The sequence below is a fragment of the Grus americana genome, chromosome 2 (assembly GCF_028858705.1).
Source record: "Grus americana isolate bGruAme1 chromosome 2, bGruAme1.mat, whole genome shotgun sequence".
Taxonomy (NCBI): domain Eukaryota; kingdom Metazoa; phylum Chordata; class Aves; order Gruiformes; family Gruidae; genus Grus; species Grus americana.
Window position 1 is genome coordinate 52,675,870 of NC_072853.1, and position 22,304 is coordinate 52,698,173.

The window sequence follows — 22,304 nt, forward strand, 5'->3', positions numbered from 1 at the left end:
CCGCCCCGCCCTTCCGCCGCTGCGCGCGCAGCCCGCCCCGCTTCCGGAGAGCGGGCCCCGCTTGCAGCGTCATCCTGAGGGGCCGGTTTGAATGAGACCCTGAGGGCGGGAGGGACGCGCCGAAGCTGCCGCCATCTCCCGTCTGCTCCCTCCCCGCTAACGCCGCTCACTCGCCGCCCTTTCACTTCCCCCGCCGCCACCGCGCCCTCCCAGGATACGGCGCGCCGCCCGCCCCCTCCGCCATGCCGCTCTTCTCAGGTGAGCTGGCCCCACCGCCCGCGCACGGCCCGGCTCGGCCCGCGGCCGCCCGCAGTGTGGGGCTGGGGGGTGCAGCGCCTGTGGTGGCGGGTGCCGTTGCCTCAGCGACGAGCCCTCCTCAGCGGCCCCGCCGCCCCTAGCCAGGCCCATTCCCGCCGCTGCGCTGGGGGAGGGCGGGCGGTGCCTCCCGAGGGGCAGCGGGAGTCTCCTCCGGCGGCCCCGCCGTCTTGCCGCTCGGCACGTGTCCGCCGCGCCGCCGAGCCCTGCCGAGGACGGCGGCGGGAGCTCCCGGCATGTGCGGGCCGGGTCGGGCCGTGCCGGGCCGGGCCGGGCCGTGCCGGGAGGCAGCCTGGCCGCCTGAGGAGGAAGTGTTGGCCTAGCCCGACTGGGGCGAGGGGCGAGCTCTGTTGATGGCCGGGAGGGCCTTCTCGGCAAGGCTCGGTCTTGCGAACGGGTGTCATACGCGTATCGCGTGCGATCGTGCTTCGGTATTGCCCTTTCTTGCTTTATTTTTGTTTTGTACTAAGATAAGTCCTGCTGCCTGTCAGGTGAGCCATTATTCTGCATCTGTGCCTCCCAGTTTATTTAGCTGCATCTGCCTCTGCTCTTTAAAATCCTTAAATCTAGTTAAAACTAGAGGAGTTAAAATTTTCTTAAATTGCATCACATCCCACTTGCCCTCCTCCTTGCCATGAAGGAAAGTTTATAGTGAAGACTGCAACAGCAAAACCTCCGGAGACGCTTCTAGGACCAGTTACTGGCTTGTTTATGTTTCACAGGTCTGGCCTCTGGGGGCTTTTTAGTGCATGAGGAACAGATTGTAGAAGGCAGTTGTGTCCCTGTTTCTCCGCTATTTTAATTGTGGTTGGCAAACTGGGATCCTGATGTCAGTATAACAGGACTTTTCCTGAACTCTAGCACATCTGTATAAGCTGTGTTTTCTGTTCAGTGGGGCAAATACATCCTTCCTTTTTATTAGTTTCCATTGTTTTCAAATTAACAATTTTCTCTTTTTATTTTGGAAACTTTTGGTGAAATTTCAGTTGCGATTTCTGAAGAGAAGATGCTCGTGCTCTTCAGTTTCCTTCTCTTGAGTGCTGAGTTGTCAAAACCAGTGACAGTACAGATTAATAATTGCTAACTCTTCCGCATATTTAGCGGTGCATGCATGACTTCAAAAATGCAAAACTTAAAAGACTCTGCAGATGACTTGTTCGGTGACTGAGTGGGTTGTCTTCCTGGAAAATGGGAAAAGGCTTGTGCTTGATAGGTCTTAAATATGCAAAATAATAAATGTGTTTAAAAAAAAAATCAGATGGTTGGGCAAATCAGAAGGGACTTTCTGCCAGAAGTACTGAAAAGCCAGTCATTTGAGATGCTTTGTAGGCTGATATAGATGAAGTTTTGGTTATTCTTCCTTCTTTACCCATCACAAGCACTGCCTACCTCTGAAATCTGAACCTTCTTGGAAGGTGTTTTTAAATCATGACTTTTAAGAGTTTTGTTTTGAAAAAAATCTTCAAGTTACCATAGTATGTTTAATCAAAGGTGATGCACAGGTAGAAGGAAGAATATGACTTTAGTAAAGTATGATATTTCAGCCACTTACTGGGCACATATGATATTACGGTGTGCTATATTCTGCAGATTTTCAGCAAATCTGCAACTTGCTTAAGTAGCCCTGTGTACCTATGATGGTGATTGGAAGGGATCGAAGATATGTAACCGTTCTTTAGAAACACACTTGTTATTCCAGGCATTTTTGTCTGCTCTTGGTTAGTACTAGCTTTACCGAAGTGAAGTTAATGTGCTTTTGTGTCGTTCTGCCTAACGTTTCTGCTGGTGATCCCATTTCCAGCGTCAAGAGTTACACTTTGCGTGACCAAATCTCACTTCACTTCTTAATTCCAGTCCTGCACCTTTACTGGGGTCAGGGCTTCTGGAGCTGCAGCCTGTGCTAGGCTCTCTTCTGTATTTGCACACAGGTGAGTCGTTTGTGTAAACACTGTCAAAACTGAAGAGAGTAGCAGGGTTGGTGTCGTAAATGGCACTGTGAGGTTAACCTTCCATTGAAAGGAAGCAGGAGGTGTGCTATTTTCTGGGTCTTGCATAGGTCCATGTGAACAATACTGGTAGCCAAAACTGTGGCTGTCAAACAGTTGCTTTGCTTTTAAAGAACGTGGTTATTGTTTGCTGTTGAAGGAGAACGGAAATGCTGTGGAAAACTGAACTGAAATTGCACGTCTGAACTTCCTTCAGAAATTCGTTTGCAATGAACAGTGCCAAGAGATTGGGAGAGTTGTTTTCAAGCTGCTTTTGTGAAGATTCACCCAAAGAATTTCTGATGCTGTTATACACATTTATTGCTTGCAAAGTTTCTCACTATATTTGTTGCTTACAATTGTTTTGTAGGATATTTTTAGACTTATTGCAAATGGTGTGTTCTGATGGTTGAGACACCTTGTAGAAAAGGTGGTCTTTAGCTTGATTATTGACAAGTTTTAGTGTTAAAAACTGAATGTTTTTAGATGGTATAAAGCCTGGAACTTGAAATACTGGGTTGATCTTGGTAATTACATTCTTGTATATTAGGAAATAATCTAGATTCAAAACATTTTGTTTGCAGTTAACGTGAAATGGGGAAAAGAGAAATTCGATGGCGTGGAGCTTAACACTGACGAACCTCCAATGGTCTTCAAAGCCCAGTTGTTTGCACTGACTGGAGTTCAGCCAGCTAGACAGAAGGTTATGGTTAAAGGAGGAACTCTGAAGGTAGAAATCCATGGGTTTTTATATTATTTCTAACTTCATTATGTTATAACATAATGAGTGATGACCATATTTCCAAGTGTTCCTTCCAGAAGATCTTTCATTGTATGTATTAAACTGACTACACTTTTCAGAAATAATTCTGTATGATTCCTTGCTACTACTAAAAACTACTGGCAAAAGTTTGCTAAATGGTTGGGAGGAACACTGCTATTTTAATACGCTTCTTCACTCTTTTATACCCAACACTGCTCTGCTTGGTGGGTTTTGGTTTGTTGGGTTTTTTTCTGTTCCTTTTCAATGTTCAGAATCTGAATGCAACTTTTTGCTTTTTAGCTTGTTTAAGAAAAGTTTCTCTGGCACGTCTTTGACGGAGACAACTTATTGCAATGTGATATAGGCAACTTTCCTACAAAAAGTTGTTTACATCTAAGCAGTGTTGAACAACAGATGAAGAACGTTATTGAAAAGATGACTTGGCTGCTTTTTATTTTAGTCAGGCAAAACTTGACGATATGTAAATAGTTAATATTGTGGAATCTTGGATGAAACACAATTGTATATTTAGAAATATATGATTAATATTAATGAAAATGCTTGCTTGTCTTTTGCTGCAAGATAATTAACTTGCCTTTTATTTCATTTCAAATACAGGATGATGACTGGGGGAACCTAAAAATAAAGAATGTAAGTTCAGAGGAATAACTAAATTTTAATAGTTTGATTTTATTTTGGCATTTAGAGAAAGATGTGAAATTCTTGCTGTTTCTGTTTGAATGAGTAGCTCTTTCTTAAAAATCAGACCTTGATGAAAAATAATTTTATAGTAGTCATACCTAAGCATTCTTACAAAGTTCTCGCCATTGATTTGTAAAAAAACAACTTTTTTGCATCAAATTACACCATCTTCCTGAAGTACTTGGGAGCTTTTTTTTTTTTTTTTTTTTTACAAGAAGTGTTCTGGGTCAGACCAGTGGTCCTTCTGCATTGTCTATCTGTGACCATAATAATAAGTGATGTTATTTAGATAGAGCTTGTGAACGTGGGCACTGTCTGCGGTCTGCAGTGCTTGCACGTCCCCAGCATGGAAAATTGTTGCATTACAGATGCTGAAGTTACAGCTCTGCCTATTTCCTTTTTTATCAACCTGCTGAAATTTGTTCTCCTGTACTAAATAGCTGCTATTTAAAAACAAAGCCATTAATAATGGTTATTCATACCTTTGAGTAGGTCAAAAAGAAAACAAAAAGTGAATGTATTTGTGTTTCTTACCTAATTAATATTGTAACAGGGAATCCCAAAGATTTTTGTTTGGGTTTGTTTTGTCATTTTCATTTCTGTAGGTATCTGGTAACATCTGTTTGGTACAGGTTTTACTCCAGTTCTTCACTGAGCAGATTGAATTAGGTAGCATTGCAAGTTCACAGATTCACAGATTGGTAGGGCTTGGAAGGGACCTCTAGAGATCATGTAGTCCAACCTCCCTGCTAGAGCAGGATCATTTAGAGCAGGTTGCACAGGATCATGTCCAGGCGGGTTTTGAATATCTCCAGAGAAGGAGATTCCACAGCCTTTCTGGGCAGCCTGTTCCAGTGCTCTGTCACCCTCAAAGTGAAGAAGTTTTTCCTCATGTTTAGATGAAACTTCCTGTGTTCCAGTTTGTGCCCATTGCCCCTTGTCCTATCACTGGGCACCATTGAGAAGAGTCTGGCTCCTTGCTCTAGACATCCACCCTTTAGATATTTCTAAGCGTTGATGAGATCCTCTCTCAGTCTGAACAGACCCAGCTCTCTCAGCCTTTCTTCGTATGAGAGATGCTCCAGTCCCCTAATCATCCTCGTAGCTGTCCACTGGACTCTCCCCAGTAGCTCCCTGTCTTTCTTGAACTGGGGAGCCCAGAACTGGACACAATACTCCAGATGTGGCCTCACCAGGGCAGAGTAGAGGGGGAGGATAATGTCTTTCCACCTGCTGGCCATGCTTTTCTTAATACACCCCAGGATACCATTGGCCTTCTTGGCCACAAGGGCACACTGCTGGCTCATGGAGAGCTTGTTGTCCATCAGGATTCCCAGGTCCTTCTCCGCAGTGCTGCTTCCCAGCAGGTCAACCCCTAACCTGTACTGGTGCTTGGGGTTGTGCTTCCCTAGGTGCGGGACCCTACACTTGCCCTTACTGAATTTCATATGGTTCTTATTTGCTTGGTTGTCTAGTCTGTCCAGGTCTTGCTGAATGGCAGCGCAGCCTTCCGGCGTGTCAGCCACTCCTCCTAGCTTAGTATCATCAGCGAATTTGCTGAGGGTACACTCTGTCCCCTCATCCAGGTCATTGATGAATATGTTGAATAAGACCGGAGCTCTTACTCTAGCCTTGTAATTAGTTTGCAAGCATCTATTTGCAGCCTGTAGCTGCAGCTATTGTAGCAAAGTCATTCAGCAAAAACCCTAGTACATAACATTCTTGTCCTTTTCTGCACACTATTACGCTAATAGCTGTCTTTATTAATTTTAATAATGTTATATACAAGTTCTAGGGATTTATTTACATTGTCAAAGCAGTTTCTTTCCATTCTATTGTCCATCCTTTTCCTTAGCACTGTATTTTTCAAGGCCCCAGATAGCTATTTTCTCCTCCTTTAATAGATCTTACTGTGTAGATGTACTCCTGTTGAATGCTGAAAAACTCTTTTTTCCTTATGCTAGTCCATCAAGCACGGTAACTTGATTGCTTTTTTCCCCCCCTTGAATGTTAGTCCTCATGCCTGAACTGACGGGGTCATTTTGTTTATTTTTTACTTTTCAATTAGTTTAATGTCCTCTGAACTTGCCAGACCAAAGGATGGCACTTCCCCTTCCCGCTTCCTTTTCAGGTGAAATAAACAATTCTGAACTCAGAGCGGTGGTCCTCATTATTACCCACATCTGTCTGAAGTGTTTCCCCATATCCTAGGCTAAAGATGAAGGATGGTTTTGTTGTTGATTAGAGAATTCTGAATTTGAGAACCTGAGACTCTGTCAATTGAGAAGCTCAAACATTACAGCTACTTTCAAGTCGGAATTTAGCTGCTCAGTTATCCTTGGTTCCAAGGTATTTTCTAAGACTTAAGGGAAAGAGGAGTATTTGCACTGAAGTGTTGAAGATGCTTGATCCCTAGAGGTCCATCAGGAAAGGAGCTTTTCTGAACACTTCACATTGGGGTTTTCCATGAATGTTAGGTGTAGTCCCAACTGGAATCTTGCATTGTCAGCTGCTGACAAGCTCACCAGGCTCAGTGGAAACGTCTAGCACAGATAATGCTGTGGAATTGTCCGCAATAAGTACTTTCTGGATAATGAGGATGTTAAGGTATACCCGTAAAAAACAACAGTGCAGTATCAGTTCTGTAAACTAAGAGAAAGATTATGTTTATTTTGGGGGCAATAGCTGAAATATGTCAAGAGCTTAATGATTTTTATTTTTTTTTAAAGCAGAAATAACTGTCCTTAAATATTGATTACTATTTTTACTGTGTTTCAAGGGGATGACCTTATTAATGATGGGTTCTGCAGATGCACTTCCGGAAGAGCCAATTGCTCGACCCGTATTTGTAGAAGACATGACAGAGGAGCAGTTGGCTTCAGCTGTAAGCATGTTTCAAACTTTGGTTTCTTGTAAACCTGTGAACAATGGCGAGTTTTTAAATACTTGCGGTTGCTTAAAAGTGGATTTTGAAACTGTAATGTCTGTAATGTCATTTATAGCTTCTCAAAGAAACACAGTTTTACGTTCATGACCCAACTGGTAGCAGTGATGAGAAGTCTGGAATTTAATTTAAAAGTCATATAACTAGTGCTGTTTTTTCTTTAAGCAGGCAGCTTAATAAATTTTCTAAAAATAGCATTGCTGATGTTTTTAAAGATAAAGTTGTATTGCCCTTGCTGAACTAGTGTCCTGAACTTTGCCTGAGTAAGGGCTCTTAGTTGTGCAAAATTGTTTCCTGCCTCCTTCGCGTTTGTGAAGGGAATCTAGGGTTTGTTTGGGGTGAGGTGTGTTTGGGGCTTTGCTTGTCCTTGTTAGTAGTATTAGATAAACCTTTCTTTCTGAAAAATGAATATAAGTTTCATATTAGTGGAATAGATTATATGTTTTCCTTTATGAGAGTAAAGTCTGGAAGAGCATAATTAATTTTTTTTTTTAATGAAGTAACTTCTCTTTTGTTTCCTTTTTTTACAATTTGAAAGGCTTAATTTTCTCATCAGTCATTTGAACTAGGAGCTCTTCCTCGTACTTAAAATAGTTGCATGGCTGTTGCCAGCTGTGCATGCAGAATGGGAATACTTTTATGCATGTCCGTATGAAAATGGATCTGTAGTTTAGGACTGGTTTTGTGCTTCAGTATTTAGTGCTTTCCATGGCACCAGCAGGTGAAGGATATTTATGTATTTTTGAGACTAATCCTATACACAGACTTTGAGATAACTGAGAGGCAAACAAAGAGATGATTCAGCGTCAGATAACATTTTGAAAAAGGTGGTCACATTGCATTTCTCTGATTGAAATTTTGTTATACAACAAAATTCAATTGTCTGTATTGCATGTGTTCATTAAAAATGGAATACACAGCTGAATGAATTCTCTTCCTAAAATAATTAAGTGATATTGGTATGCAGCACTACTCCAGTTTCATAAACGACGTGCTTTCCCTGACAACTACTCAAATACGCAGGATTAAAAAAAAGAAAAATGCTATTATGTTGTGATTTATAGTTGTTTCTGAAACTGATTAGTTTAATTATTAGTTGGCCTTCACATTTGTCAAAACTTTAGAAATTCACAAGTTGTCTGAAAGGATCAAATTAATGATCTGTTGCAGACTTCTGGAGAGGAGTTTAAATAATGCTTTTGTTTGTAACCATGAACATAATCACATTCAGAGTTTTACTGAAAACTAATTTTAATTAAAACATCAGTGTTTTGTACAAGTGTATTCATGTGGAAATTTCATGGAAATAGAATTTTAAGGTCAAAACTTGAATGAGATTATAATTGAACTTTCTGAATGACTGCCTGCTTGAAGAATATGCTCATTAAACTAAACATGCACAGAAAGAAATCCAAAGCATTCTTGAATGTCCTGTAAAAGCACCGAATTAATACAGTCAGAAAATGGATCTGGAAAACATAAAGTTTGATGGAATATTCCAGGTTTTCATTCCTTTTCTTAGAAATTGCTATCAAATTATAGTCTTTATACAAAAATGGTTGCACATCTCTGTCAGACCTTCAAGCGCCCGTGTAAATTTTTTGGTAGATGGAATTACCATGTGGATTGACAAACCTTGGCAACACTTGCTACATGAATGCTACGGTTCAATGTATCCGCTCAGTGCCAGAAGTGAAAGAGGCCCTTAAAAGGTAGGATTCAGTACAAAGATACCATGACTAAAATGTTTTCTTTAGCTTAGGAAGTAGATATTTTATGGAACAGTTGTCTTAATACTGGTATGGATTATCATTAACAATCTGTTATTCTTTAAATCTATTCAAGATTAACATAATGATCATTACAGTTTATCCTACGGCTGTGTTAGCCTGTACTTTTTAAAGAACTTAAGGCTATGTATTTGTTGGAACTGGCTTTTATTGGAAAGAATATGTTTTGCCTAGCTAAAAAAATAGTTCCTATCAAGACTTGTTTCAGATGCTTAAACAAGCTACTGAACTCCTAACCCTGTTTTCTGGTGTTAGTTTGTATGGTTTTGTTCTGTATGAAAGAATCTCACGGGAGTCTGGTTCCTTTGAGAATATTTTTTTCAATAGCTTAATTGCATAATGTGTTATATCAGCTATGAAATTCTGACGTTACCAACATTTGGTACTTGGAAGTACGGCCGGAAGCTCTGAGGTAGGACCAGGAGTGTTACTGTGGAGGCAAACTGGAAAAAGCTGGAGTTACTCTCATGTGGCTATGTAGGGAACAGAAGACGTGCCCTTACGGGATTTCTTTCATTTGTTCTGATTGTAGAATATAAAAATGGCTATTTTTTTTTTTTTTTGGTGAGGAATATACAAGAAACTTGAAAATTATGAAGATTGGAGGGAAAAAGAATACATGGCAATGTGAGCCTGAATTTGTCTTCCAGATTAATTGTAATGAGAAAACCATCAGTATTTTAAAACTGCAAGGATTATGTAAAGCATTGCCATCTTAGGGTTAACTTAATTCCTTTAAAATATGCTACTTTCTTGATACCTTGGTACCCAACTGGATATTCTAGATTACAGTAAACACTAGTTATTTAAGTCCTTATACATTTTTCTTCATTCTCTTAGCAGGTAAACCATGATTATTTAGAACTGAGATCTATTTGTGAAATACAGAAACTTTGTTTTAAAGGTTTTTCCTGGTTTTTGGTGTTGTCATTTGAGGAAATTCTGCTTATTTTCATGTAAAGGACTCTGACTTAGTGCACTGAATCAGAATATTTAACAAATTTAACATACCAAATGTCAAAATGTACCCTATAAAACTGGCAGACTACAATACAAGATTATTGTCTGTGGGAAGTCGGATTCATAGGCCGCCACTCTGTTTTCCTCTGGAGACTTAGCCTTTATTTGGCCTTCCCTGCTTGATGACAGCATGGAAGGGCATATGGCAGTGGGAGAGAGGTGAAAGGGCTCAAATGGGAAAGCTTACTGTTACGGCTTCATTTCTTACCAGCTGCTCCGCTGATTTCTGCAAGGGTACTCCCTGTTCTGTAGCATGACAAGGGGAAAGTTTCCTGCTCATCATCTAGCAATGGACAAAATTTTTAAAGTTCATTGAGATTAAAGAATGCATGAGACCCTCCCTTTGCTTGAAGGCTTTATATGCTTTGAGGAGGCCATCTGTTCCTCGTGCAGGTAGTAAACCAAGAAATGGTTCAAAGAAGAGTGTAAGTTCTAGTAAAACAGGTGGACTCCCATACTTTTTTTAGCATAGGAAATATCTCCCCAAGAAAAATGTCTCACCTCTCACCGTTCTGCTTCTGTTGTGAAGGGAGGAAGCCTGTCCTCCATCTCTGTGTATTTTATCTGCCATCAATTCTTGAAGGTGTTTTTTTTCATGTTTCTGAAGAAGCTGTGGCAAATGTTTCAGATATGGGGTAGCTTCTATTCAGACTTTTTCTCAGTTTCTTTAAAAATAGATTGAGTCTTTGAGGCAAATGGATTAGGGAAGCAGCATGATGTATCTGGACTTCTCAGTTTGCATTTATGTATTGTCTCAAGGATGCCAGTTTTGCTTCCATGCAGTGCTTGCAAAATAGCAGAGACTGTGAGGTGAGCGTGAGTAAATCTTATCCTCAGTCACTTCTGTTTTGGTCATTGATTTATTTTGATACATTTAAATAAATCTAGCTGCTGCCTGCTTTATGGTTTAAAAACCTGACTGCTCTTTTTGATTGTGTTTAATTGCATACAAATGATTTTTTCTTCTCTCTTAGGTATGGTGGTGCCTTAAGAGCTTCAGGAGAAATGGCCTCTGCTCAATATATTACTGCAGGTTGGTGTTTAGAGTAGAATGCAGGGGTTTAGGCTAGTGTGTGATTTCCTGCTAACTGCAGGTTAAAATTGCAGTTAGAGCTCTGCGTTTTTTTCTTTAGCACATATGCCTTAGGAATTTCAGATCTGCTAGCACTGGAGGATTCATTTTTCTCTGTTGCTAATATCTTTAAAGGTTATTCTGACCATGGCTGCAAAGCATACATGTTTGCATATTACCTAGCTGCATACTAGGAAAAACATATTTGAGTGTGATGTAGGCTTAGATAGAAATCATTCATACCTCTTACTGTTTTGCATGTAGGTATAAAGTAATTGGAACTTCCATCCATCTGTTGATTTGATCATTTTGTGTAGAAATATTTTAGTGAACAGTTCTTTGTTTCAGTTAATGGTAGGCTAATGCCATGCTCCTAGAATATGCATTTCTTTGATATTTTTAATATGATTTATTGGCTGAGCATTATTGTTAAGGTGGTAGCTGGTGCTTTATCAGTGGTCTTAACCTTTACCCTAAAGATCCAGATTTCATAACTGAAATAGAAAGTAGTGTCTTCAAAAGGAAAGTTACTCTTTGTTGTGGTGATCTGGGTGCTCACAATGTTGGAGCTCATGATGGCCTCGTATCTCCAAGTTCTAACTAGAATTCTAGTTAGACCCCTTACACTTGAACAAGGGTACTACTTGTCCACTTTTTCTTTTTTTACTCTATTTCATTGCCCCACTAAGATGCTGGGCCAGGACACTGGGATTTCTACCAGTCCATTTAAGGAAAAACAAAATATAAGGAAGGAAAGGTCCAGTTTGTGGGTATGCCTGCTGATCGAATTTTGGGGTGGTAAGTTCAATGGTTACTCTATACAGCCATGCCTGCCCCTCCCCTTTTCACCGCCTTTACTTTGTGTCCCTTGTTTTCTTTTTAAGGTGACAACTCTGCTTTTTAGAAGTCTTAATAGCTTAAGATCTGAGTAATTCTTAGTTAATTCCTTGGAGCTGAGCTGGTCAGGAACTCCTGCATGACACTTATGGCATTTTTTTAATTGCTGTGTCATATCAGTTGTCCCTCTTATCAAGGTCAGTGAAGGTATTTCCTAAAGAGAGGAAGAAACTGAGTTTGGTTCCTTGTAATGGTGCCTATATTGACTTATTCAAGAGTATAATTCATCAGTCTCTCTACTTGTAAATTAGTGACCATGTAGCCTATCGCCTACCTCACAGGGTTGTTGTGAGGATTAACAGGTGTCTCTGAAGTGATTTGTGGATTTAAAATGCTGTAACTTGGGTAGATAAGACATGTAGCAGTGTGTCTGGAGCAAAAAAGAAAGCCATGGGTATTGTCATGCAATTGGTAGTATTCATTGAATTGCACATAGTTATTAGCCGTCTGCACGTATGCATACACATGCTTGTTTTCCTGGATGTTAAATGAAGCATGAATATTTTCTAGATATTTTAGTTGGGAAAAATGAAAACTTTTCCCAGTAGTTGGTGAAACTAACAGCTGCTCTGGAGGATAGATTATGAATGCCTTCTCGTTTCTCTTGTGTAGTCCTCTTGTGAAAACATGGTTCCTCAGATGTGTTTCAAATGAAATCTTAACTACTCAGAAATGGCTGGTTGTTTTTTTTTTTCCCCCTCTGTTAGCAGCCCGGAAAGACAAGGCACTATGTGCCAAACTCTTAGAATTGTCATGTTTACACTTGTAAAGTCATGCTCACGAATGAGATCTTAGGTGCACCTGTTATGCCACCTGGAAAATTTGGCCCTGCTTTGGAAAGATCAATTTGGACACTGTTAAATGATCAATCTTTTTAAGTGTTGCTGCTATTTTACTATTCTTTTTGAACTTCCTGCCATGGTTGAATTGTTTTTCCACTTTTCAAAGCATTCACTTACTTTTTCTTCAAGCTCTTAGAGACTTGTTTGATTCCATGGATAAAACTTCGTCCAGTATCCCACCTATCATTCTCCTGCAGTTTTTACATATGGCCTTCCCACAGTTTGCGGAGAAAGGCGATCAAGGCCAGTACCTTCAACAGGTAAAGAATGATTATTAGCTTATTTTTTGAAAATCCTATAGTGTGTTGGAAGTTGAGAACAAGAATATTTTAAAACCTTCCTTCTCCTGTGAAAATAATTTATCCCAGTAAAGTGTTTGCTTTTGTATCATGTAGAAAAGTTACATGTAATACCAAGTGCTAGCTCTGAAAATGTATGGTGGAATAGGGAGAAATTCTTAGTTAAGGAATCCTTACATTTGGTTTTATAGCGTAAAGATTGATGGGTTTAATGTTACTAAATCGTAACACTACTAGTCAGATTTAATGTTGTGTTCCCTTCCTAGGATGCCAATGAGTGCTGGGTACAGATGATGAGGGTACTACAGCAGAAGCTGGAAGGCATAGAAGGTGATACAGTTATGGAGGTAATTGTAGTCTTACTCTAACCAGAGTTAGGATTTATAATATTGTACTTGTGATTCATATATTTTTTTGCTAAGGATTACCTGTTTTGTGAGTTCTTTAACATGCGTCTATAGTCCAGTAAGTGAAATTGCTTTCTGATGTGCCAGATCAGCATAATGCTACCTATGTCATGTCAGTTACACTGTGGAGTGTACTGTAGGAATACTTTCCCTTTGGGCTTTGTAAGGCAGTTGTTGGACCAGGGTGGTGGTGACTGTGAGTATGCAGCAGCTGGCCCTGATAACCTGTGAGTTGAGCAAGTAAGAACTTTTTTTTTTCTGGAGGAAAAAACCAAAATATCTTTGTTCTACAGCATTCTTGGCTACAGGAATGCTATTTCAAACAGACAGTTAACCTGATAAGAAACTGCTCAGAGTTTTTCCCAAGACTTTACCAGGGTGACTGTCTTCTTTCTCTGTAAACTGTTTTCTGGAGAGTCTTGGCAGTGGCAAAGATCTGATAGAGCACTCTAAAATTTAAGACAGATTTAAGTTGGGGAGCAGGGAAGTGTGACTTTTTGATTGAAATCTTGCTTCCTGATATGCGTCAAGGTAGCTTTAACAGCACAGTATAAATTGTTTTGAAACCTTTATGTGGTATTAGGAGATTGACTGACTAGAAGAAAATGCACCTATAGAAAGGTGAAGGAATAGGCTTCAAGCAATTTAAATAAATGGGGTTATTTTGTCTGTAAAGACAACTGTCTTTACATGCTATTGAAAGTTACATCATAAGAGAATTTGTTTTACAGACAGACTCTGGAGCTACAGCAGCAGCTTCTAAAAAGAAGAGTTTAATTGATCAGTTCTTCAGCATTGAATTTGAAACAGCGTATCCTAAAGACTAAGGCAAGACGTAAAGAATGATAATAATTTCACACTGTAGCTGTTGAGTGCTGGGAGGATGAAAAGCATCGTCCAAAATAGAAAATAACGGTATCTGTCGAGGAAGAGAGAGGATAGTGTATTGCAGGAGTACACAGAAGTTAAAGTTAAGATTGGATGTACTTTGAGAGAGAGGATGATGTGGGGAGGAAGAATAGTAATGGAAGTTTACAGAAAACCCCACTGAATTTAAATACCAGATTTCCTTCCCAGACAAGATTGCCAGTTATCTACATCAAGGATGCTGAGATGTTTTATCCAAATAAAAGTAATTATCTTCCTAAATAGTTGTGGGGTGGGTTTTTTTTTTTGGCTTGTAAGGAAGTTTTGCTGATATACTTGGCATACTAAATATGGACAAAAGATAGCTTGATTGACTTCTTAAGAAATAAATTAGCTGGACACTGTTAGACAAGTAAGAAACTAAGGCAGCTGACAATTTTTTAGTCGCAATTTTTTATAGCACGAACAAAAAGACCACATGGGGCACATGTCTCATGCCAAGTGTGACTGTGTTTCCACTTCTCCACCCCAAAATCCTGGCTGTCATTAAACTGACCACCACTTTTAGAAAGAATTATATTGTGCATTTTGCTTGTCTGAAATAAGGAAACACCCCCTTAGATGAGATACTGTATCTCATAGCTTGGTAGTAATGAAAAGGCCTTTTTTAAGGTAAGAGTCATGCATCTCTCTCCCTGTGCTGTGAGGTTTGTTAACCCTGAAATAGTTGGGAGGAGCGGAATGAGTAGCTAAGAGGAACGACGCATAGGCTAATGGCAAGAGGAAGAGAGTTGGTAGAAAAGTTATGTTGGAAGCCTTCAAAGTGATTATGGCAGCATTTGTAGAATAGGTGTGTTTAGAGCAGTCAGAAAAATATCTTGGTAGATGGAAGTGGATGAGAAAAAAGGGTTGGTGGCAGAAGTATGAAAAAGAAGAGGTTGGACAGAACCATTAAAAGAATGTGTAGAAAATAATGAAGAAATTGCTTATTTCAGTGGACAGAGACAAGGCAGGAAAAGGAGGCTGTGCATGTTGAAAGGAACAGGAAGTCCAGCCAGCAGCAGGAGTAGAAGAGGAGGAGAGCTTTCAAGACTTGGTATTGGCAGCCAGGTAGTACAAAAGAACAAAGCACAGGCCTCACAGGCTTAAATGGTGATTAAAGACTTACTTTACTTTTTTTTGGTATGCTGTCTGCCTCAGCTACCACTTCTTATCAGACACAAAGGAACAGATTGGTTAGGACGAAGGACAGTTTCAAATCTTCATTTTTGTACTACAAGAAGTAAAAGTACTATTGATACACAAGCACAGGATTACTTCAAGTTACCGTGCTGTTCAGCATGTTCTTTTCACTAGAGCAGTAGTTCAGCTCTTGGAGCATGATGATTTTCCTTAATTTTGTGAAGCATGAAATGTACAGAAGCTGAAGAAGAGGAAGTAACTAAAGGAAAGGAGAATCTGCTTCAGCTTAGCTGCTTTATCAATCAAGAAGTGAAGTATCTGTTTACAGGACTAAAATTGGTAAGCCATTACAACTTCTTTTTTTATTTAATTCAGATTTTAAATGACCTCTGTTTTTAATCTGTGACTTGGAATTGACATCTGCTCTCCAAGCTTTACAAAGTTTCAAGGTTTTTTGGGGGGGGGTGTTCAATGGGAAGATGGAAGTGAAAATTAATCACATGTTAATGTAAAGCAGACTTCAATGGAGCATTTTCTTGACCCTGACGTGGTCTTCCCCGTGCAGGTAACCAAGCGCAAGCTAGTTTGTTACTTGTAGTTTGAAAATATGGGGAAACCATTGGGAAAATGGTTCCCAAAAAGTCCAAAAGTTGGTTTTAAAATCAGGTGGTGTTTTGGTTGCTGTGTTCTAAGAAAAAAAACAAATGATGAAACAACTAAGCTTTAATCTAATTATCCTGATTTGAAGGAGGTATTAAATTTTCCATGCCACAACATCATCTTTAAACTGTTTCTTTAAGTAGGACTTCTTAAAGTAGTTTGTACTTTTTATGTATATATTTCTAAGTTTTCAGGGTTTTTTGCAGAATCTGAAGGAGCAAGGAGAGGAGCTACTACAAAAACCTTGTTGTAGTAACTGCTCTTGCAGAGTATTTCAATAAGAGCAGGGATGGAAGCAGAGATCTGGTTTGTACAGGATTGGACCACGTTGCGTGGTTCTCAGATAATGTTTGTTTCTACTTTTTCTGTTTTGACAGAATTTAGAATGAAATGAAAAGATAAAATAGTTAGTGCTCACAAATTAGATTATGAAAAAAGGAACATCACTTTCAGGCCAAAAAGGGCCTTCTAGAATTCTTGCGCTGGATTGCCTGTAGCAACAGACTCACAGCACTAACAACCAGGTCAGTCTTTCCCTGAATTTGGAAAGGTCCCTGGAAGCAGAGTGTTACCACCTGGCTCCTTAAATACTGCTCTGCTTTAGACTGAGAGTTGAGAAACGTGCAAAGATTCCTGTCACAAGAAACTTCAGATTTTAATTTTTTTAGTTATGTTCCAACCATGACATGACACATTCATAACCAAATCCAGATATTTAAGTTGCAAGTTCTACTCTTGTAGAATAAAATTTTCTGCAGAGAGAAACATAGTGGTGTCAGGGCTCAGGAATGAGCCTGGAGCTGAACAAATGAATGGGCATGGTCTTTCTGCCAAGGAATTTCAAAATTCTGGGTGTTGTAAGGCTGATGGCAACAGAGGTTGGCAGAACAAGATTTAGTTAATAGAATCATAGAATCGTTTAGGTTGGAAAAGACCTTAAGATCATCAAGGCCAACCATTAACCTAGCACTGCCAAGTTGATTGCTTGTTTGTCCATGCTGAGCTTTTCTTTAAGCTGTGTTTTATGATGAACATATGTGTTATTGCCTTTTTTTTTTAACAGCGTCTTCAGGAGGAAATCACCAAACTTTCTCCAACGCTGCAGAGAAATGCACTGTACATCAAATCTGTGAGTGGTACTTTTGTTGCTCTCTTTATGATTCTTTTAACTGTTGTCAATTTTCTGTCCCAAAAGACAAAGTTATTGCTGCAACAGCACGTGATTTATATTTATAAAGCATCTGAATATCCACTACCAAGAAATTTAAGACCAGTTGAAAATTACTTCTTTGAGTACGCTACTATACAGAGCTTCAGAATAGGAGGCCTTGTTGTATATGGGTTTGTGTACAAATAGGTTCCCAGAACAGCCTGTAACTTAGAATGAGCAGTGTTTAAGGTATAAAAGATTGGTGAATATCTAAAGTAATAGCTTTTTTCCATTTTTTTTAATAGTCTAAAATTAGTCGCTTGCCAGCGTACCTGACTATTCAGATGGTTAGATTTTTTTACAAAGAGAAAGAATCTGTGAATGCCAAAGTTCTTAAGGTGAGTAAGTTTTCTACATATTGAAGTTTAATTCTTCTTTATGCTTTTCAATCAGATTTTATCATAGGTAGACAACTAATACTTGAAAGCTGTTTACTAAATTGTTTGCTCTTAAATATTAACTGCAGTTTTCTTTGCTTAAGTGCAAAGTAGCTTTTGTTCCCAGTTGTGATGATGTGTGGCAAACCATACTACCAAAATAGGCTGGGGGGAGGAGGTAAGGGACATTTCCTCCAATGCTGTTAGGATGGTTTTTGGTTTCTTCACCAGAGGAGAATGTTTAGTTCAGGAGAGGGCCATGCTTTGAGTCACTGGACAGTGTTCTAAAGTTATGAGGAAATGTTTATGCTAACAAACACTTCCTGCATTTAGTTATTTGAATTGTCTGGCTTTCTGATTGACAAATGCAAGACCCAGCTGCAAACAGCTAAATGTTCAGTTTTGCTTTCTGTTGGCCTTGGCTGATAGACCTCCTAGGCTGCCTGGGGAGCATCAGGACAGATGATGCCTGTTCCTTACAAGACAAGCAAGGGAATAAAGATTGAAGGCATGTGTTAACTATTTTAGAAGATTGTTTGGATAACACAAATTGACATTTTTGCAAGCGTACAGTCATTCTGTGTGCTTTTTTTTTTTTTCCCCCTTAGGCACGCATAGGTATTTCTGCAGTATAAAACTATGACAGCTGATAATAAAGAATCTAAATATTTATACTGAATGTGGTAATTTATAATGCTTTGTTTATACTGAATCAGACTTTCTTCTGTGAAAGTATTGTAGCCCTTTAGGTAGGTACTGTCAGCAACCTTTCAGTAGATCAAGTTTTCATAAATGTGGTGAGAGTTGCATTTCATTGGACTTAGTGTTGTCTCCCCGTGGGAGAACGCTTTAATATGGAGTACCAAATTATGCTAATAATCTTCATGCTTTTTACTTCCTAGGATGTTAAATTTCCTCTCATGTTGGATGTGTATGAGCTGTGTACGCCAGACCTTCAGGAAAAAATGGTTTCTTATCGATCAAAATTCAAAGATCTAGAAGACAAAAAAGTAAATCAACAGCCAAAGAATGTAAGTCTTCTGGCAGTTTCAGGGATGTTTTGATTAAATAAGTAGTACATCTGAAATTGGGGTACCAATAAGGACTAGAGAAAACTTGACTTCCTTAAATATATTGTTTTCTTATTTAGCATTCAAACTCCTTGGTATTGAGCTTTAGATCTTTTTTGTGTGTCTTCATGAAAATACAATATCTGCCTTGGTATGACTGCTTGATGGGAAATGGTAAATGCTGTAGGCAAACACATTGCTTACGTGTTTATTTCAAAACATATTCAAATGTAGTGTTTCTGCTTACCAGTGTTATGCCTAAAGCTTCCCTGTGAATGACACAAAACGATTCTCTTCAAATGTTACTGCTTGCTGGCAGGTCACTTGTTAGTGGAGCATAGGTAGCTATTTCCTGCACACCCACTGGAAAGGGTTGTGCAAGGGAATACTATGTGTCTGACTGATAAAATGTGGAATATATGTACCAGTGAGCTAAAAGACTGTACTCTTAGAACTTGGTAAATGGTTTTGTCTCCTACCATATCTACATACTCTAAAACTGACTTGCATTTCTTTAATGAAGGAAAAAAGTAAACGAGGTAGAGCTGTAGTGTTTTAGCCAGTTTTTGAAAACTTAGCTACTCTTTTCCTGGCCCAACTCCTGGCAGTTTCATTTAAACATTTGGAATAAGGCTTACATCTCTTTTTACACAGTTAAGAGCAAGGAAGGAGTGCTATTTTAAAACAGAACATATTGGCACTCGGAGTCTGTCTCTGGTATTTTCTTATTGCCACTTCTGCTGCTAGCAAGTCCCTAACAGAATTGTTTTTGTGCTCCAAACTTGTAAATCTGGTGGGTAAACAGTCTATGCAATAAGTGCTAAAATGGTTATGTATTTGCTTTAAAAAGTGGTCTTGTTTAGATTAGGCTTTTGGATGTCCAGCTAAGAAATACAGTAATGGAACTTCTTTCAGGTAGAAAAAAATTGTTTAGGCTTAGAAACATCTTTAAATTAACAGACAGTTGGTATTTGATGTGATTGTGCTAACGCTTTCTCAAAACCATTCCACATTAATTCAGCCATGTTCTGTTCTTTAGTCTAGTAAAAGTGATGGTGCACAGAAAGAAGTTAAATATGAACCGTTTTCTTTTCCTGATGGTGAGTACAGGGAAGTAAATCTATTGTAAAGTAACTTTCTATTTACTCATGTTTAAGTGGATCTAATGGTAGGAATATTTTGAGAACCCTGGTTATTTTTAATGCCTTTGAATCTTCAGAAGCTCACAGAAATTTAAGGGGTGGAAAGGTGAGGCAAGTCAAAATGCTATTGAGATAGTCAAAGACATAATTGTCATCCATCTGACAAGTTGATGATACATAGAAGACACGTGCGTCCACAGACATTTGCGTGTAACTTGCAGTTGTTTTGTACACCTCCTTGACAGTGGGTGCTATAAAGCTGAAATCAAAACAGAAACTTAAATTAGACTTTTGAATCTGCTGTGGTAGTGCTAGTGTGGCCTAATTTGGGGGTCTTGGAGCTCGAATGTCCTAAGCATTCACCATCGTGTTGACACTGTGCAGAAATGATTTTTGAGGTCTCGTTTACCCAAATTGTTACTGTTCAGGGCTTCCTGAGGTTTGTGTGTGATGCGTGACACGAGAAGTGGAGGGCGTTGACTAGCATGAGAGCACAGTGAAAACAGGATACTCTGGGGTGTGGGGAAGTGCAGGTGAGGCACGTGGGGGACTGTAACACCCTTCTTGGTACGTTCAGAACTAGCCAGCTTTTTCCCTTGAAAAGTTAACTGGTGTAACTGAACTAACTGTGGAGTGGTTGATGTACTGTACCCTAGTGTTCTCAGCAGCATTGCTGGATGGCCCATGCTCAGCACCTCGGTCCTGGCAGTTTCTTGGCTCGCCCTGAATGCAGACAGCAGCTGGTGTGTGAAGGAAGCATTGGCCAAACCTGGTCAGAAGTTTTACTGGCCACACTTCACTGTTTTAGTGCCCTAAGCTTGACACCCAGGATACCTATTTATGTTATGAAAACAGACAACATTCTCAGTTTCCTGAGAGGCTATCCTGGCTGAAAGCTGCTGCTTTTCCTTCACAAGGATTTAGAACCGTGTTGTATATGGGGGTTTTCCACAGCTACGGTACTGCACTATGGCCAGCACATGCTGATAAAAATGCTGAAGCTGTTCATGTAAGATTTATGTAACTTTTTTTTTCCCCCCCCTCTTCCTTCAGATATTGGTTCTAATAATTGCGGCTATTATGACCTGCAGGCAGTGCTAACACATCAAGGCAGATCAAGTTCCTCTGGGCATTATGTGTCTTGGGTTAAAAGGAAACAAGGTAAAAAAAAAAAAAAAATTAGAGCACTGTTAAGCACCTTTCACAGCTGCTTCCTTTAAGCAGCTGTTAAGATTTTACATACCTAAATTACAAATAATCCTCTTATTTTTCTTGCAGATGAATGGATTAAATTTGATGATGACAAAGTCAGCATTGTTACACCTGAAGATATTTTGAGGTTATCTGGGGGTGGAGACTGGCATATAGCTTATGTTCTACTCTACGGGCCTCGCAGAATTGAAGTAATTGAAGACGAAGCTGAACAGTAGTCTTCAGTTTTAGTCATTCTGCCTAGGTGTGAAATAAATGTTGATTACTGATCACTTCTTTAACCCCCAAGCTTTAGCAAGTGGATAAATAATCTGTTCAAGCCTTTTCATGTGAAGAGGGATATTGTTTTGAAACCGATCCATGTACCAATTAGTCACTACTGGACTGGGCTGCCCACTGCAGTGGTGACAATACTTAATAGCTTTAATGTCTTGCAGAAGATAATTTTTTTTAAATAAGCCTGCCCCTCCCTTCCTCTCTAATGTCATCAAGTATTTATTACACACCTATTCTCACATTTGTTACTCTTGCATGGTTTATACCACAGTTCAGTAGCTGTCCATCCTTTGCCTTACCTGGCAGTTTTGTTAGGAAGGTAGAAGAGAAACTGTTGCCTTGTTGCATAACTCAGTGCTGCTGCCCATAGCCAACAGCTGTGGCTACAATCAAGTATTTGTCCAGCCTGACCTGCTGACTCGGGCTGTTCTGTTGCTGGCATCTCATGACTTCAAAATAAATTGTGATCAACAATGTGTCTCCATTAAAAAAAAAAAATCATGTCTTGGTAGTGTAGTTAGTATGTGTGTGTTTTCACTTCTTGGGCCACCACTGATGAACATCTTGAAGCAGTCATGGGATAAAGTTGTTTTTGTTTTTTTTTTTTAAAGTGTAGGGATTTATCTCCTGTCTTGTTATGCAGTAGATAAGTTGAGTATGGTGGCTGCTTACTTAGATTAGCTTCTGTTCCTTCCCCACAGGAGTACAGCAGCTGTATGCTAGTGGGAGGCTGCAGTAAAAAAGTATTTTGGTGTTGGCTCCAGCCAGAAAAGCACTATTGCATCAGCAGAGGATCTGATTTTGAGTGTGTCCCAGTCCCTTCTGGGAGAGCTGTACTGATACTTGTCTGTGTTCATGTGAAATTCCTCCAGTTGTATTGCCATTAACACTGACCCAGTGGGGAGTTTAACTGTGTGTGGCTTGCTCAGAAAGGAGAGCCCCTCTCCTACCCTCCCTTCAGCAGCTCTGACCCTCCCAGGCCGTTTCTGCCATACAACACATGGTGCCAGTTATTGCACTGCTGCCTTTGCTGCACAGCTGCCCTGGGAGCTTCCCAAAGGCCTAAGGGTCTATTTTAAAAAAGTTGGATAATGCTTAGAGGCACGTTCCACCCTTTAAGGAAGCCCCAGTGCAGTCTGGCTCTGTTCCCCTGAAGCCCACAGAAATAGCGCATGTTTTTAAAATCTTGTTCTGTCTCCTGAAAAGGGAGATGGTGCCTGTGCCTGTTTGCTGCTTTGTGAAACTATGTCCTCCCAGTTATAGGCCTCTGAT

At 39.7% G+C, this 22,304-nt stretch overlaps 1 protein-coding gene across 2 annotated transcripts; it reads left to right on the forward strand.

The window, feature by feature from the left end:
- The first annotated feature begins 18 nt into the window (after positions 1-18).
- Positions 19-21,506, forward strand: USP14 (ubiquitin specific peptidase 14). Of its 2 annotated transcripts, none has more exons than XM_054815842.1 (16): positions 19-258; positions 2,885-3,030; positions 3,682-3,714; positions 6,545-6,649; positions 8,318-8,421; positions 10,494-10,552; positions 12,460-12,590; positions 12,896-12,976; positions 13,768-13,847; positions 15,310-15,424; positions 16,809-16,874; positions 17,201-17,293; positions 18,235-18,363; positions 19,442-19,502; positions 20,598-20,705; positions 20,823-21,506. In XM_054815842.1, the coding sequence occupies exons 1-16, from the start codon at positions 243-245 to the stop codon at positions 20,972-20,974; spliced, it is 1,479 nt and encodes a 492-aa protein (XP_054671817.1). In that variant the 5' UTR covers positions 19-242; the 3' UTR covers positions 20,975-21,506. The 2 variants fall into 2 exon arrangements, with proteins under 2 accessions (XP_054671817.1, XP_054671818.1); XM_054815843.1 differs by lacking the exon at positions 19-258 and adding an exon at positions 2,103-2,243.
- Positions 21,507-22,304: the final 798 nt, after the last annotated feature.